Source organism: Stylophora pistillata, chromosome 1 (assembly GCF_964205215.1).
Source record: "Stylophora pistillata chromosome 1, jaStyPist1.2, whole genome shotgun sequence".
NCBI lineage: Eukaryota > Metazoa > Cnidaria > Anthozoa > Scleractinia > Pocilloporidae > Stylophora > Stylophora pistillata.
Genome location: NC_142519.1, coordinates 52119920 through 52139131, shown reverse-complemented (window position 1 = coordinate 52139131; position 19212 = coordinate 52119920). Strand labels below are relative to the sequence as shown.

The window sequence follows — 19212 nt, the reverse complement described above, 5'->3', positions numbered from 1 at the left end:
AAGCTTGATTTGTATTAGCTGGAATGGTTGAAGTCATAAAATTTTGTTGCGTGGTAATCGGTTTTATGCTAAGTAACTATTTAAGGGCTACGAGACTTACTAGGCTTGGGGGAGGGAGAGTTGAGTTTTATTATATAAACAGTATATTTTTGCACGGCAAAAAGGAAGAAACCCATCACAAAACAAGAGAACAGAGTTAGTTCCTGGTGTGGAACCGACAAAAGAGTAGTGTAATAAGTCTAAGAATCATGAAAAAAAAAAAAAAAAAATTTTAAGTCCTTTAGAGTAACTGAGGTCTAGATGGAGCTTAAGTTCGGAGAACTATAATTCTGACACCGTCTTTTAGAATGGCCGAGTTTCCGAATTTAAGAGGTGCAATTCGATAATTTTTTACATTGCTTGCGTTAGGGGAAAAAGGCCCATGAAAGAAGTTCCTCGGACTTGTTTTAAAACCTACAGGGATTATAATGACTGAAATCAGACTGTCATAAAAATAAAGAACCGTAATTTGAATATAAAGTTAAATATGTCCTTTTGATGAAGAGGATATAAACAGTTTATTGGTTATAATCTCCTGGATTGATACTGTTACCTTGAACTGGGTGAAATAAGGGCTGAAAGTAGTGCAGTTGATAACTCAGAGAATGGGATTTTTATTAAAATTTGGAACCAGGCTTTGGTAAAGTGCGGGTTGAAGAATGAATTTTCTCTTTTCAGGCTTATTTCGGCAATTGCTAAAATTTTTAGCTCACCTCCTGGTCATAAACCTTCATTTGATTGTCAATACCGCCCATGAAATGAAATTTACCTAATTACAAATTATTTGAGTCCCCTCCACGAGAAAGAAGAACCTCCTCAACTGTGTCTCGCTTCCAACGTGTGGCTCTGTAGCTCAATTGATAGTAGCGCTGGGAGGCACGAGTTCGAATCCCGTTTAAGCCTTAAGTATATCCAGGCCTCCGATAATGGACAAATATCAGAGCAATTCTTTCAAGCTGAATAAAATCTATTCTTTATGTAATTATGAGAAATGACTGATAATTACTATAATAGCTTCTCTATCAGGTTGCTAAAGTCTGTGTATGGAGGACATATCCCGGATTTACGTTAAACATTCCGGACAACGTAAATTTCAATTTTTCGATAATTCAAACAACAACAAACATATGAAACATATGTGTGAACTGCGGTTATGAGACGTATATGAGCACGATCCTTCGCAGTAAAGCACTATTTGAGCAATAGTGAAAATCAGACCTGAAAAAAATTTCAGGCCTGTACGGCAATTGGTAGAGCGCTGCACTAGTATCGCAGAGGTCAGTGGTTCGAATCCCGTACAGGCCTGAAATTTTTTTCAGGTCTGATTTTCACTATTGCTCAAATAGTGCTTTACTGCGAAGGATCGTTCTCATATACGTCTCATAACCGCAGTTCACACATATGTTTCATATGTTTGTTGTTGTTTGATTTATCATCTACGGGTTTATATCGAATTAATTTGATGGCCTGCTCCCAGTTGGCTTGTTAGCTCAATTGGTAGAGCGCTGCACTAGTATCGCAGAGGTCAGTGGTTCGAATCCCGTACAGGCCTGAAATTTTTTCAGGTCTGATTTTCACTATTGCTCAAATAGTGCTTTACTGCGAAGGATCGTGCTCATATACTTTTCGATAATTCTCCGTAAAATGTTTTGGACAGCCAACATATTTCGAGAGCCAGTCAATGTTTTTGAGTGGTTTGCAAGGCACTCAAGAAGCTAGCGTTACTCTCGGCTATCGCCTTGCGCTACTCCTACGCTTCTCAGTTTTGTGCTTAGCAACCTCCCGCGTGCATCCAAAACTCAATAGTGTGCGCTATGGTGTTCACCATTTGTTAAATTTGATTTTTAATCTGCGGGTTAAAAGAAAATGTTTCATGCCGAATTCATAGATTAATGACGTGCAGAAAAATTAACCCGCTTTTTCGACGATAGCCTGTTTTAAATGATTTATTGTCTGCACTTTTAAAAATATTTGAAGGATAATGAACGCAATATTCCGTTTGACTTGACAATATGCCTGGATATTTGTTATTTTGATAACATAAGTTGTTCCTTGAAGCTCGCAGTTTTCCTCTAGCCTCGCTCTCTGCTGATTTTTTTCAAACAGACAAATATCGGAGCATTCTTCGGGCCTTAGGGAAGTTATTGTATATATAATTATCATGTATGACTGATGGTCGCTGTGCTTTGGTAGACTTCAGATGGTAGCTCCTGCATATGGTTGTCTCAAGTCTGTAGTTGAAGGGCATATCCTGGATTTAGGTTGAACAGTTTATCATTCATGTATATTTCTTTGTGTCAATTTCTATCCGGACAGAGAAAATTTCCATTTTTCCTATAATTTTCGATAAAAAGTTTTGGACACCCGATACATTTCGAGAGCCAGTCCATGTTTACCAATTTATGTGATCGTTTACAGCACCATAACTATTTTAATTTTTGCTACTACTTCTGATCAGTTGTACCCGCGCTACTAGTTCCAACCCGTCTTCATAAGCAAGACACTGGCTGCATGGTATTGCATGACAGTTTTGTCCGCGGATAGGTTTGCACTCACCCTACAGGTCCAAGTTATGAGAATGTGTGACGGTTCCATTGGCTTTTGTGTGTCACGCAGATATTTAAGAGTCAAAGAGGGGAGGAGGGAGGAGGAAGCTGGACTTTATCTATCGTATTCTACAAATAGACTCAAATTTCCTTTTGCATGGCTTTGTTTTGAACCCTGCAACGTTCGTTTAAAGGCGTCTCTCTGAACAGTAGTGTGAAATATGAACGGATAAATGCATTACAATACAGTTAACTCAGTGTTGTTATCGAAGACTCCAGGTGGTAACCCTTTTATTTGATTGAAATTAAAGTAACTACGAACAGGATAGATTCTTGATCTAATGTATTTTGTGGGTTATTAAAACTAGGCTATTTAAACTCTAATTCAATTTAAGAGACCACATCATCCTTTCATTACGTAAGGTAACTAATGTAAACTTACTTCCGGGTAACTTAGTAAGGCTTCCGGTAACCAACAATATTTCAAGCACATAACAACGATTAGCTTTTAAGCTTTAATCCTCATTGCATGTTTCATGAGCCCTTAAGCAATTAAAATTTAGAACCAAAATTTTGTAACTACGCGAGCTGAGATGTTTTATAGATGTACTTGTATCTGTAAAAGTCACTTAAAAATGTGTGTCTTGGAATAAGCAATGCATGTTTTTTACTCACAGTCGAATCAACTTGGTGTTGTAGCTGAAGACTCCACGTGGTAGCTCTGCTATCTGATTGCTGTCTAAGGACCTACGCAAAGGATATACCAATAATTATAGGTTTATATAAGTTTGTGAACCAGTCAGAGTCAACTTGCGTTTAAAATACTAGGAAAGGTGCTCTAAGTTCATCATGAATTAGAGACTCAATTAATAGCGTTTTCTATACGGGGATGATAATTACTAATGTAATTATTCACATCAACATATTTGTTGTGATCCTCGCAGCTTGTTTGTATTCTGACAGTCATCCATTGAAAGTTTTACTAGTCTTGCCGATAATGAAGTAAGGCGATTGAACATATAATATTTGTCCTTGAACATAAGTTGTTTCTTGAAGCTCGAAGTTTTCCCCGAGCCCCGCTCTTTGTTCATTTTTCGGATTAAATAACAGACAAACATCGGAGAATTTCTTCCGGCCAAATGAACGCTAATGCTCATATAATTATGATAAATGATTGGTAATCGCTGTCTATTGAAACAATTCAGGTGTTAGCTCCTCTATCAGGTTGTCTCAAGTCTGCAGATGGAGGATTTATGCTGGATTAAGGTTGAACGTTTGATCTCATTTGTTTTTCTTCTGTATTTTCTATCTGGCTAAGGAAAACTTAAAATTTTGCGATAAAATGTTTTGACACCAGATACTGCTCGAGAGCAATTTAATGTTTAGCTAGTAATGTGATGGTTTACAGCACCCTTACTATTTTCATTCTCGCCCCTAGTTGTAAACAGTAGTACCAGTCCTACTAGTTCTAACCCGTCCTCCTGAAGCAAGACACTGACCAAATAATATTCTATAACAGTTTTGTCCGCGACTAAGTTTGCACTCGCCTCACAGATAGAAGTCATGAGATTTTGTGACGGTTCCATAGACTTTTGTGTGCCGCGCAGATATTTAAGAGTCAAAGTGGGAAGGAGGGAGGAGGAAGTTAGAATCTATCTTATTTGCGACACCTGTTAAATCCAAATTTCCTTTTGAATGGCTGAGCTTTGAATCCTCCAAGGCTCCGTAAAATGCATGTATAGACAACAGCCTCCATTGGGCGGGAAAATGTGCTCGTATATTTGTTCGTAAACACTTTCTGTTCCTCTCAAGCGTGTGATGGAATCTGTATTAGTCCCTTTAACATGCAAGATCTTTAACTCAAATTATGAAAAGATGAAACGGATCGACTTTCTTAGTGATCATGACGAGTCGAGTCGATCCGTGCAAATCATGTCGATTCGTCAACAATAAATACTTCAAGTTAACGCGTACTTGTGTATTGTCTACTTCTGTGATTTGTCAACACTGAATACCCCAACTCAACACTTAAGTATGTATTGTCTTCTTTTGGTAGTCGACTCCCGGTGACACAGATCGACTTTCTTAATGACGAGTCGAGTCGTTCCGTGCGAATCATGACGATTCGTCGACATTTTCTATCTCTGTCTTCTACATAATATTCTGAAAATGGACTTCTGGCCTTATGGCGCTCTTCACGCCCTTGGATCAAACCTGGTTACTGTTGTAAAGATCTATGCCTAGACAATAAGGGAGTATCAAGGTCCAAAATGGAGAATGATTGAAAAATTCAACAATATACTAATGTTTTCCGATATCTGAAAACGGAGGGCAAATTCTCAGAAAAACTCTAGAAAAGCACTATGTTCATTGCATGTTATCCGGCACCAGGAAAATACCAATGAATAACTTGTTTTCCTGAATGTTTTTCTATAGTTTTCCCGTACGCACGAACCCTGCATTTTCCAAGCGTCTTCCCGCAGAGTAAGTAACGCTGAATGCCATGAAAACATGATGTTTGTGATTGCTTTCCTGCTCTACTAAAACGCTAGTGTCTAGCTTGTTTTCCTAATCGTTTTACTATGGTTTTCCCTAACGCACGAGAGCTAGATTTCAGTTTCCAAGCGTTTTACCGCAGAATCACCCACGGAATCATGATGTTTGTTGATTGTTTTCCTGCTCCACGAAAAAGCTAGTATATAGCTTGTTTTCCTTAGCCAGTTTATTTATAGTTTTTCCGAGCGCGCTAACGCTGCATTTGCCAAGTGTTTTCTCATATAGTCACTAATGAAGGTGATTAAGCCATGAAAAATTGTTGTTCGTCTATTGTTTGCCTGCTCTGTAGAAACACTGGTCAACAGCTTAAATTGTTTTCCTATATGTTTTTCGGTAGTTTTCGAGAGCGCACGAGCGCTGCATTTTTCAAGCGTTTCCACACAGAGCTACTTCTAGTGAACGAAAAGAAAACGCAATGGTCGTCGATTGTTTTCTTGCTCCAAGGAGAGGCTAATGAATAGTTCGTTTTCCGGAACGTTTTCCTGCTGCTTTCCTACGCGTCCGAACAATGCATTTTTTAAGTGTTTTATCCGAGAAACGCTGACGGTCAACGCCATGAATATAAGATGTCCGTCGATCGTAATCGTTATTTCCTGCTCTTTATCCTGCTCCATGGAAACGCCAATCAGGATATTTTGTATAATATTTAGAATACTGACCACAATTGGGTCATTTGAGGCAATTCAGTCATTGGAGCCGTTTGGATCATTTGAGGAAATTAAACTTCTTGGGGCCTTTCAAGCAGTTGAGTCACTTGCACTAATTGGGTCGAACAGCGATTAACCAAGCGGCGGTAAAGGCGAGAAAATGTATGCCTTACAATAATTCACCGTTGGAGAAAACATCGGGAAATGCATGCTTTCAACTGGCGCACTCCAGTGAACATAACGTTAGAATATGCAAGACGGCTGTAAATGGCAGAGTAAATGTTATTTTACCGAGATTAACCGAACAGCAATAAATGGTAAGACGCTGGAAAATGCGTTTCAACGAATTTTCTCGCATTCACTATTGCGGAAAAATGTTAGAAAATGCGTGCTTTTGACTGCAAAACTCATGTGAGTATTTTGTTCACCGGGCGACTAAATAGTTGCGAACAAAAGAAGATATGACATTTTCTGTGCGTTATACAAAAAGGCAAACACAGGAAAACTTTTGGTTTTCCTATATTTTACACATATACAACTTCCCGGAAAATACGTTTCTTCACGTGTTAATTCCGGTGAATATGTTGTTGTTTACTCGGAAAATGCCAATGAACAAAAGGAAAACAAGCTGATTGCCGCGCGGTAACCGGGCGGTTAATGTCGGAAAATAAATTGTTTATCAGCATTTACCGTGGGTTAACCGAGCGGCTAATTCTGGAAAATAAGTCGTTTACCAGTATTTACCGCGAAAGAAAACTACCGAATAATAAAACGAATACTGGGATTCACCGGCGCGAAAACGTCGGATTTTCCGTACAGAAAACACGGGTAAACTTTACTAAAATGCCGCGTTTTCCCTGAATTCAATCTTTTTTTACCGTGAGGTGAACGCCAACTTTTTTGCTGTGTGAGTTTCTGCAGATCATTAATTGCAGACAAAAAGTGCGTATGCATTATCTTGCTTGCTATGAATAACAAAGCCTATTTTAGTACCTACAAAAAAAATTTCCCCTGGATTTACGGTCTGTTCGAAGTTGATATTTCACTTTCAGAGTCAGCTTGTGGTTAACGTAGGGTGTGCCGAGGCTTAACATCGAACAGAAACCCAATGGTGTTTATAAGGTAGCAATTCTTTAGCAAAATAATCGTTCCGAAAACTATATTAACTCTTACCACACGTTTATATTCAATCTTGCCAGTCGTAACGGTTTTTACCAGTATTGCTAATGTGTGATACCAGAAAAAGATGTTTTGAATAAATTTTCCGTAGGGTAGCTTTTTACTCGGCTTAAAGGTTGATTTCATAATTAAAGCTTTGGAGTGTCGTCACTGTTGTGTGTGTCAAAAAGATACTAAAGCGCTGTGACGGGTCATAAAGGGGTAAAGGGGAACGCAGATGTCTGGGTTCTGTCTGTGTACTGGGAAAGGGGAATCCCAGCGGTCAGCACTAGATCAAACACTCTTGCTAGAAAAGGGCTAAAGAACTTGAGCTGAGGCCATTGGAACTCTACTCTATTTAGAAAGGAATTACCTTTGTAGTTCCGTTCGTTGTCAAAATGTGAGATATTTACAAAAAACTCTGCCTGTGCACTTTGTTGATTATTTATTATCTCACATTCAACTTGCGCTCGTAAAATAATTGTGAACTAGCACTTGCATAATTTTGGTGCTGTTAATGAACACTCCAAAAGGTACCCCCACGATCTGTGTAAAAAGTCCAATAACAAATATATAGGCTAAAGTCCAAACTCCGTAGAAATATGTATCTAAAAAACATGTGTTAAGTAAAGGTCAGTCAAATTGGATTTCTTAGTGAAGACTCCAGGTGGTAGCTCCTTGATTTGGTTTTCACCCAGGTACCTAAGAAATTGACATAACCGAATTTAAGATCTCTGCTAAATACGTAATTCTAAATCCGAGAGTGTCTCTAAGTTATTGTGTCCTTTTAACCATTTCTTTTTAATTGTTTTATAGTAATAAAAAAGGATAACATTTAAAAGGTGTTATCAAGTCCCTTAATAAACACAAACATTGCAAGAACAAATCAGTAAATTCAAAACATTTTCAACACACTGAAATGTTAAAAAAAGAAAACTTTCGTTCGAAATAGAAAGTAACCCCAGACTTGTTTTCAGATTTCTCAACACATGGCACGTTGGGAACGAGGCAAACTTTAGAGGGTTGAAAGATGAGTTTTCTCCTTTCAGGCTTATTTTCGGCAATTGCTTAAGTTTAACCTCACCTGCTAGAAATAAAGCTTTATTTGATTGTCAATGTCGCAGATGAGATGTAATTTACCTAATTAAAAATTATATGAGTCCCCTCCACGAGAAAGAAGAACCCTCTCAACTGTACCTCGCTTTCAATGTGTGACTCTGTAGCTCAGTTGATAGTAGCGCTAAATTGGATGTGGGAGGCACTGGTTCGAAGCCCGTTTAAGCCTAAAGAATATCCAGGCTTCAGATAATGGAAAAATATCAGAGCATTTCTTTCAAGCCGAATAAAAGCTACTCTTTATGTAACTATGGTAAGTGACTAATACTTGCTGTGATAGCCCTTCTATCAGGTTCCTAAAGTCTGTTGATGGAGGACATTCCCTGGATATAGATTAAACATTTTGTCCATCGTATATTTCTTTTTGTGTCATTTTCTTCAGGCAAACGTCAATTTAAATTTTGCAACAATTTTTCGTAAAATATTTTGGACACCTGACATATTTCGAGAGCCAGTCAATGTTTTTAGGTGGTTTGTAAGGCACTCAAGAGGCTAACGTTACTCTCGGCTATCAGAATCAACTTGTGTTGAAAATACTGAGAAGGTGCTCTCGGTTAGTCATGAAATAGAGACTCAACAAATAGTATTTTCTATACTAGGACGATAAATACTAGCGTGATCGTTCACATCAACGTATCTCTTGTGATCCCTTTGAATAAAGTAAGACGATTGAACATGTGATGTTGTAAACCAATTATGTCTAAAGCTTGATTTGTATTTGCTGCAATGGTTCAAATCATGAAATATTGTTGCGTCGTAATCGGCTTTTATGCCAAGTAAATATTAAAGGGCTATAGAGTGTCATATGAGAGTAAATAGTCATCGGGGCAGGAGGGTTAAGGTTTATTCACTTTTGCGCGGGAAACGTGCAAAACCAGGAACTAGGGGAAAAGAGTTATCCCCTGGTGTGCAACTGACAAAAGAGTAGTGTAGCAAGTCTAGACATCATTAAAATTTTCTTTTAATTCCTTTAAAGCTACTGATTTCTAGATGGAGTTGGAGTTCGGAGAACTATTATTCTGGCACTATCTTTTCGAATGGTTGAATTTCTAAATGTAAGATTTCCAATTCGATTCTTTCTACATTGCTCACGTTAGAGGAAAAAGGCCTATGAAAGGTATTCCTCTAACCTATTTTAAAACTTACTGGGATTGATAATGACTGAAATCAGATTCTGATTAAAAAAAACCGTAATTTGAAGATAAAGTTAAATATGTCCTTCTGATCAAGAGGATGTAAACAGGGAAAGAGTATTGACGTATTGTTCACAGCAACATATCTCTTGTAATCCTTTTGAATAAAGTAAGAGGATTGAACGTGTGACATTGTAAAGCAATTATTTCTAAAGCTTGATTTGTATTAGCTGGAATGGTTCAAGTCATGAAATGTTGTTGCGTCATAATCGGTTTTTATGCCAGGAGGGACGGTCGATGTTTATTTATTTTTGAACGAGAAAAGTGCGAAACAAGGAACCATGGGAAAACAGTTATTCACTGCAATCATCAAGGGCCTGTCTTGAGTCTTGTGATACTGAATGTTTCACGGTCTTCGCTTCTGCCGCTTCAAAATACCAAATTAAGATCAAAGAGGCATTGCATATTAAGTGACAAAAACCCATTCTTAATCAGCAATTGAAGCATCTAGAATTATCTCTTTCCTTTTAATTACGTTGTTCCTTGGTCTCTTATTTTATTATTATTATTTTTTTTTTTTGGATCTAGTCAAGCGCGCGCTATTTACATTTTTCGCGTATTTAATATTCAAATTGAAACGTAAGCCCTGACATGTAATTTGTAATGTACCTTATTATAAATTCAAATGTACAACCGTTAAAAGCTCATTTGCAACTGAAGATGACATGAGAATGTCGAAACATGTCTTGTAAATTTAAACTCAAAGTTGTTTCTTTTTTTAAGAGTTATCCACTGGCGAGGAACTGACTAGTGTAATGAGTCTAAGCATTGTTAAAAAAAATTTAAGTCCTTTAATTAAAGCAACTGAGGCCTGGATGGAGCTGGAGTTCGGGGAACTATAATTGTGACACCATATCATCTTTTCGAATGGCTGAGTTTTTGAATGTGACAAGTCCAAGTCGATTATTGTTACATTGTTTGCGTTAGGGGAAGGCCCTTGTAAGGGAACGTGCGAAACCAGGAAATAGGGGAAAAGAGTTATCCCCTGGTGCGGGGCTGACAAATGAAGAGTGTGGTAAGTATAGAAATCATTTTAAAAACTTTTTTAATTCCTTTAAAGCAACTGAACTCTACATGGAGCTGAAGCTCGGAGAACTATAACTCTGACACCATCTTTTCGAATGGCTTAGTTTCTGAATGTAAGAAGGCTAATGCGATTACTTTTTTACATTGCTTGCGTTAGGGGAAAAAGCTTTCGAGAGGTGTTCCTTTGACCTGTTTTAAAACTTACTGGGATCATAATGATTGAAATCAGATTAAAAAAGAACCATAGTTTAAAGATAATGTTACATTTGTCCTTCTGATTAAGAGAATATAAACAGTTTCTCGGTAATCCTGATCTTGTCATTACGAAGCCATCTAAAGAGTTAAAACTTTGTCTAACCATCACATGATAAAATGATCACCGCTGTATGAGTATTCTTAGTAAAGAGAGGGAAGAGGCGGGGGGGGAGAGGGAGGAGGAAGGGGAGAAGGGGGAGGAGGGGGAAGGGGTACAGCAAACAGTTATAGAGAGAAAGCCTGCGAGGACGATCAACTTTCGTTTCTTCCCTCTCTTATTTTATCACAATATCTGCGCAGGGTATCTGACGCATGAAAATAAAACAAATACGAAAACAAAAGAACTTGGTAAAGATAGAGAATGAAATTGTTACATCCAAGGCCACCAATATCCGGTACTAGCCTTGTTTTGAAAAATATCAGATGATTTAATGAGGCCAGGTTACTCCCATCTGCTTATCGCAACCAATCAATTAACGATCGCACCTTTTTTCCATTGCCTTGGCTCATAGCTGACTACACGCACAACTAGTGAGAAACTAGGTAATTCGTAACTCACTGCGCGTCAATATCAACAAATAGGTATGTATAACCATCATCTACTTACAATATGGTCAATTCTGGTATCAAAAAGAAAACTCCAGGTTGTAGGTATCTTAACCGGTTGAATCTCAAGTCCCTGAAAAAAGGATATATCATTAAGTAAGGTCGAGTGTTTCACATCTTGTCTTGTTGTTGTATATTTCCTCTCTGTCCCTCCCCCCTCCTTCATTTCCCCCTCGTAACATGTGTAAGTCAACTTGGAGTTGTTAGTAAAGACTCCATGTGGTAGTTCCTTTATTTGGTTTCCACTTAAGTCCCTAAGAAATTGACATGACTTACTTTAAAAAAAGAAAACTTCATTCGAAATATAAAATAACCCCAAACCTGTTTTCATATTTCTGAACACATGACACGTTGGGAACGAGGCAAACTTTAGAGGGTTGAAGAATGAATTTTCCCTTTTCAAGCTTATTTACGGCAGTTGCTAAATTTTTGAGCAACTGCCTAATTACAAGTTGTATGAGTCCTCTTTACTAGAAAGGTGAACCCTCTCAGTGTGCCTCGGATCCAACGTGTGGCTCTGGTGCTCACTTGATAGTAGCGCTTAATTAGTGTCTGAGAGGCACTTGTTTGAATTCCGTTCTAGCCTCAAGTATATCCAGGCCTCAGATAATGGACAAATATCAGGGCATTATTTTCAAGCTGACCAAAAATCTATTCAGGTTGCTAAAGTCTATCAATGGTGAACATATCCTGGATTTAGGTTAAACATTTTATCTATCGTATATTTTTGCTGTGTCATTTTCTTCCGGCCAACGTGAATATAAATTTAGCAATAATTTTCTCGAAAAATGTTTTGGACACCTGACATATTTCAATGGAGCCACTCAATGTTTTTGGATGGTTTGCTAAGCACTCGAGAATCTAAAGTTTCTCACGGCTATTAGAGTCAACTTGTGTTGAAAATACTGAGAAGGTGCGACCAAAAAAAAACATTTTAAGTCCTTTACAGCAACTGAGGTCTAGATGGAGCTTGAGTTCGGAGAACTATAATTCTGACACCATCTTTTAGAATGGCCGAGTTTCCGAATATAAGAAGTCCAATTCGATGATTTTTACATCGCTTCCGCTAGGAGAAAAAGGCCCCTGTAAGGTGATCCTCTGACCTGCTTTAAAACCTATAGGGATTAATAATGACTGAAATCAGATTGTGATTAAAAAGAACCGTCATTTGGAGATAAATTTAAATATGTCCTTTTGATCAAGAGGATATAAACAGTTTATTGGTTATAATCTCCTGGATTGATACTGTTACCCTTGAACTGGGTGAAATAAGGGCTGAAAGTAGTGCAATTGATAACTAAGAGAATGGGATTTTTATTAAAATTTGGAACCAGGCATTGGTAAATGTGCGGATTGAAGAATGAAATTTCTCATTTTAGGCTTATTTCGGCAATTGATAAAATTTTTTGTTTTGGCTAGCTTAAATTCAAATTTTGCGATAATTTTTTGTAAAAATGTTTTGGACACCCGAAATATTTGGAGAGCCAGTCCATGTTTTTCGGGCTGGTTTGCCAAGCACTCAAGAATCTAGAGTTTTACTCGGCTCAACAACGTCAACTTGTATTGAAATTACTGAGAAGGCGCTCTCGGTTTCACGGTTATGAAACAAAAATTCAATCAATAGCATTTTCTATACATGGACGATAAGTATGGACGTATTGTTCACAGCAACATATCTCTTGTAATCCTTTTGAATAAAGTAAGAGGATTGAACATGTGACATTGTAAAGCAATTATTTCTAAAGCTTGATTTGTATTAGCTGGAATGGTTCAAGTCATAAAATGTTGTTGCGTCATAATCGGTTTTTATGCCAGGAGGGAGGGTTGACGTTTATTTATTTTTGAACGAGAAAAGTGCGAAACAAGGAACTATGGGAAAACAGTTATTCACTGCAATCATCAAGGGCCTGTCTTGAGTCTTGTGATACTGAATGTTTCACGGTCTTAGCTTCTGCCGCTTTAAAATACCAAATTAAGATCAAAGAGGCATTGCATATTAAGTGACAAAAACCCATTCAACAACAAACATATGAAACATATGAGGCCAGGTTACTCCCATCTGCTTATCACTACCAATCAATTAACCATCGCACCTTGTTCCATTGCCTTAGCTCATAGCTGACTACACCCACAACAAGTGAGAAATTAGGTAATTCGTAACTCACTGCGCGTCAATATCAACATACAGGTATGCATAACTATCATCTACTTAAAATATGGTCAATTCTGGGTTGTTATCGAAGACTCCAGGTGGTAGTTTCTCTATCTGGTTCCAACCCAAGTCCCTGAAAGGAGGATGTACCATTGAGTAAGGTCGAGTGTTTCACGTCTTGTCCTGTTGTTATATATTTCCTCTTTGTCTGCCCCCCCCCCTCCTTCAATGGCCCCCTCGTAAAACGAAGAGTTGAAATGCTTACAATTTCGCTGTAGAAAAGGGCAAGTGCTGTGGAACTGAATGCAAAGATTTCACCCAACAATGAACGCTAGTAACCGAGCGCATAATTCCAACTGCAGTGGTACATCGGCAGGGACCTGGGCACCCTAGAATATATAAAAAAAAAAGATAAACTTTTACTATCGTATTGTTTGATGCAAGTTAGTGAAGGTATTTTAGTCTGTTTGGTTGGAATTACTAAAGAGTGCATTTGAGTCCTTTAAAAAGGTTGGTACCCTCAAGTTATCTCGCGAAAACTCAATACTAATCCAGAGCAAGGCAAGGAAAAAGATAGGTCAATAAAACTATGGTTACAGTCTTTAGGGTTCGAAGAAAGATTAAAAAGTCTTAGGAGTTATTCATTTTGTAAGCGAGATATAGAGAATTGCAAATGTGCACTATTATTTCCCTCTTAGCCTGATTCAGTTAAGAATCAAATTTTTATGACTAAAACTCACTTTCGATGACAAGACGGATTTCTTTTCTCTCAAAACCATCCTGTGTGTTCACTTCACAGCTGTACTTGTCGCTGTTTTCTCCAGTGATGGTCAGCTGATACAGTACACTTGTACTGTTCTGTATCACTGTGCCGTTCTTTCTCCAAACAATGACTGGTGCCGGTGCACCCTGTGCTGGACACCATAGGGATTGATGACGGTTGAAAAGCACATACTGAGTCTTGAGCACTTTATCCAAGTTGGGTTTCACTGAAGGATAAGAAAAAGTAATACTGAGCCATCACAGAGGTATTTGAGTCTGAGGAGCATAGGCAATGACCACTCTCGATATGTATAAATGACTTTCAGGGACTGATTTCAGCATGTCAATACTTGCCTGTTATATTAGTAGTCTTGTTTGTGTATGAACCTCTGAAAAGGTAATTGGAGTAATCTGATTTCCTCAACCACAAGTTCTGTCCACTAGATCGCACAATACCAGAAATGTTTCTTCCACAAAATCTTCCAAGAAGATTGGCAGACTCGTTGTATCCATCACGAAACTCAAGGTATCTATCATTAATGCACGTTATTTCATCTGAAGTCTTCAAGGTGAAATTCAGTTCTACGTAATGCCCTTTTGGAGCTTGCAAAAGTTGGCTCGAGGAAAACCCTGGGACAACTCTTTGAAGGCATACTTCCGCCACTAGCCCAGCTGCTTATAAAATCAAGAGAAAAATATAGATATGATAGATATGACAATGAGGAAGGTTTCTAACTGAGATCGTGAAATATGTCAATTTCGCCAAAGCTATGAAAAGATAGCATCTCGAATGAAAGCATTTTTCAGAGTCGTTTCAGGGAACGCTCAATGTGACTTTTTTATGTCTATGAACACTACTAAGAAGAACATGGGGAAATGACATCACATAGGAGAGAACTGTATAGAGAAGAACATGGAGAATATGTATACTGATGTGAGGGGTTATTAAAAGCTAAGCTATATATGTTTGGTTATGTCTATGAACACTACTGAGAAAAACATAGCGAAATGACATCACATAGGAGAGAACTGTATGGAGAAGAACATGGAGAATATGTATACTGATGTGAGGGGTTATTAAAAGCTAAGCTATATATGTTTGATTATGTCTATGAACACTACTGAGAAAAACATAGCGAAATGACATCACATAGGAGAGAACTGTATGGAGAAGAACATGGAGAATATGTATACTGATGTAGGGGTTATTAAAAGTTAAGCTATATATGTTTGGTTATGTCTATGAACGCTACTGAGAAAAACATAGGGAAATGACATTACATAGAAGAGAACTTTGGTCGCATTGATGTGGAGCTCTCAGGAAGCATTAAGTCTTGCTCGACCAAAAATTTTTCATTTGCATTGCAGTCACCGTGACTTAACTTAAAGGGACACGTGACTTAGACCGGCACTGACGCGCTGCGTGGATCGATTATCAACCGCTCTCCTTCCTTGAAAAGACTGCTGACCGCACAAATACTTCCTTTTTGTTGTTCTCCACAAATTAGGAGTTTGCATGCTCAGATTTTGAAGTAACCTTTGCAAATTTCGAAATTTCGGTTAGAAAATAATTTTAAATGGCTTTGGAGAAGTCCACGGTCAACAGTTGGAGACCATTACATTAAACGATTGAGAAATTGGCCAACGTAACTCAGACGGACCACTCACTGAAACCTAACTGGTAAATATTCAGATAAATCTAGATGTCTTAAAACCACCTGGTTTTGAAATTAAGCACCCAAATTATATTTAAGATTTTTGCTGAGTGCACAAAAAAGAAAAAGAAAAAAGTTAAAAGCGAAAAGATATCGTAGCCGGCATCCGAGCCTCTTGTCTATCGTTATTAAGATATTTAAGATATTTCAATTCGTAAGATATACACACTTTATTTCTTTTATTGTTTCAGTTTGCTATCAAAATTTGATGAATGAAATTTTTAATTAAGCGCTTTTTGGACAGACAGTTCTCGTATAAAATGTAAATAACATGACTACGCGAGCGCGCGTTTGATGCCAAACAACAAAAGTGAAAAGTTAAAGATTCTGAGCACAGTGAATGGGGCCCTCTTTCTGTTTTGAACAATTTTGGAAATGATCGTTTTTCAGTATAATTTAGGCAAAAATTGAAACAAAAAAACCGCTAATGCATTTTTTTTGTTGACTTCAGGCGCCGCATAAATTACGACACAAACATGGTCGTGATCTGCTGCTAATATAACCAATCAGACTCGAGAGAGAAGCGAAAATCAACTTGAGTGCTGTGTTTTCTCGTAATTTCCCAAGGAGCAGTTACTCTATTTTCTTAATGTTCTCCAGCCGGGGTTATCCACAGTGTGTCTCCCGTGCGCGTGTCACTTACTTTCTCGCGAGTTATTTAATTCAGGCCTGGATATTTAAGGAATTAACATGCGGGCTATTTTCGTGAGAACAAAAACCGAGTGTCTAAATTTAACTAGTTCCAGTCCTATTGAATAGGTTTAAATAACACATTTAGTCTCTTAACTTGATACTCCATTAGATAAAGAGAACAGTGCTTACAGAAAGCAATAATGAAAGCCCAGAAGGTCCTTTTGGACAACATCTTCCCGTCTTCTGCGGATGGGCTGAGGGGAAGTTTGAAGATTGAGTAGTGTTTCAGAATAGACTCAAATAAATATATCTCATCAGAAGTTTTGTTGTATAGTATTACTGAGTGTTTTTACGAATTGTGTCGTATTTTGACGAGCCCGTAGGGCGAGAGATTTATTATCCAACGCGCCAAATTATTGTTACAGTTCGGGCGAATTTCGCGGATATTTCTGGAGTACAAATATAGCGTGATATTTGTACTCGTCTCGCGCATTATTTGTACTTTATGAAGCACATTTGGATAATAAATACGTCTTATTAGATGTTTCGTTGTGTGGTATCGCTGAGTATTTTAACGAGTTGTGCCGTATTTTAACGAGCCTGTAGGACGAGTCAAAATACAAACAAGGAGTAAAAGTACTCAGCGATACTACACAACAAAACGTTTGATAAGAGATTTACTATCCAACAAGCCAAATTGTTATTTCAGTGCGTGCGAATTTCGCGGGTATTTCTGGAGTACAAATATCGCGTGATATTTGTACTCGTCTCGCGTGTTATTTGTACTCACGAAGAAGATTTGGATAATAAAGTAAAGTAATGGATAATGCATTTTATCCAGGTGAAGCGCACTGTATGTTTGTGGAATCTCATAATACACGACAGGTCTCAGATGCCGAGTCTGTCTTTCTCACAAAGAAGTTAAAAATGATAAAATGTAGCCATATCATAATCGTCATGTATTATATCAATTTTTAAAGAGACTGCTGTGCATAACTGAAGCTTTAACGGGAACTTCTCTTAACCATAATTCAGCACATTTGACAACTGAATAAGAACGATTCATGTTGTCACAATATTATGAAATTGTCCCTAAACCGGAAACGAAGGTTGGTAAAGAAATTCTTGAAAACAGTAATTTCTCCCCTACCTTGCAATTACATTTTCTCCAGTGATGTAATCTTCAAAGTTGTCTTATTCTTCTACGATATTTCTGCTTTATTCGAGCGCCAGAAAGAACGTGTCGCGGTAAACAATTCACTGTATAAAAAATGTGGACATGTTGTTGTTATTATCTTTGCGAACAAATTCTAAGTAACCACTGAAAACGTAAAATAGGAAACAGCGTTAACCAGTTTTAAAATGTCTGAACTTCGATTCCTTTTCTGAGGATTGGGCGAAGTTTTTGAGGACAGGCTTGAGTAACTACGAATTTCTCTATTAGCCCTTCAAACGAAAAAAATGGAGAGGTAGTAATAAATAATTGTCATGTTTGAATTCCAAGGACGCAAAAAATGTTTCTTTTCTCCTGTGGAATTGAAATATCATCCTTCACTCGGTTTTTTAGATGTCATAATTCACTGTCATTTGATCTTATCTTTCTTTGTACATTTTAAATATTACAAAGAAATAAATACCTGAGATATATTTTCGCTGCACCCTCACTTCGATTCAGATCCGAGTGTCTTAAAACTGACAGCAATGAAGTCATACACAAAAAGCAGGCTGCATACGGCTTTTCCAGATCATTATTTTAAAAATACATTCTTATGAGTGAGTTTTCCATTAATTTGAAGTCACTATGGACGACATCCTCAAACATCTGTCATAACGTCATCAATTGTGCCTTTAGCTAGTTTTGCATTTCTATAAATATAAAAGGTTTTGTCAATTTTACATAGCGCGAGTCACCAGCTCATTACAGTTTGACAACGAAAAAAAAACCATTAACATTTTAACCAAGAGAGGCTTCTTAAGGGTTTTTACAGTAATTTAGAAAATATATCAATAGAGACAATACAGTAAATCCAACAAATTTAGGAAAATTGAATTGATCATTTTGAGGTATGATGTCGCCATGGAGATAGATTTTAAGTCTTTTATTCTAAATTATACTGAAGAAGTTAGCCGAGTTTATGAACTAGACCCAGTTTTCTTGCCTTACGTCCAAACATATTCAACACAGATTCTGAAATCACATGTATGATTTGGGACCAATTTGCACTCCACTTCCATTACCATTATTAAGCAAGATGCGACACAGTGATCACGAAAGAGAAAATGACAACACAGTTTACATCTCATTGCTAACAACTACAATAACAAAAACGTGATTTACACTTAAAGTTTTTGAAATCACACTTGGACAACAGATGTTATGCCTCGATCAATTCAAAGCTTCAACATCGCCTCTTGTGGGCCAAAATTTGTACTAATGCCCGACCCAACTGCCGGATATCATTTTCATTTTTTTTTTCGGGAGGGGGGGGGGGAGGGAGATAAAAGGTAAGATCAGCGACAGCAACCCAATCCTCCCTTGTTTTTGTACTTCCCTACTACTGTCGCACAGTTTAATATCACGTTTCCTTTTACCAACTGAACACCTTGAACCGGCCATATTTTTTATACGAGGCTAACATAAATGAACATAGTACGCATCTTCTGGTTGGTCAATTCAGTTTCCAAGCGGATGCTCTATTAAAGGGGCCCGCATTTGATCGGTGACAACTAGTTATGTCATAAGGGCAATGAAAAACTTTTTTCCGGGCTCTAAAACATGATTAAATAACTGGGAATGTGAGAAGAGAC

At 37.7% G+C, this 19212-nt stretch overlaps 1 protein-coding gene across 1 annotated transcript; it reads right to left on the bottom strand.

The window, feature by feature from the left end:
* Window positions 1–10324: 10324 nt before the first annotated feature.
* LOC148743029 (uncharacterized) lies at window positions 10325–19021 on the bottom strand. The gene is made up of 6 exons (XM_088749483.1): window positions 18997–19021; window positions 14411–14728; window positions 14035–14283; window positions 13560–13683; window positions 11144–11215; window positions 10325–10614 (listed from the first exon to the last, which is right to left on the bottom strand). Exons 1-6 carry the CDS (start codon window positions 19019–19021, stop codon window positions 10560–10562), a joined length of 843 nt encoding a protein of 280 aa, XP_088605609.1. The 3' UTR covers window positions 10325–10559.
* Window positions 19022–19212: the final 191 nt, after the last annotated feature.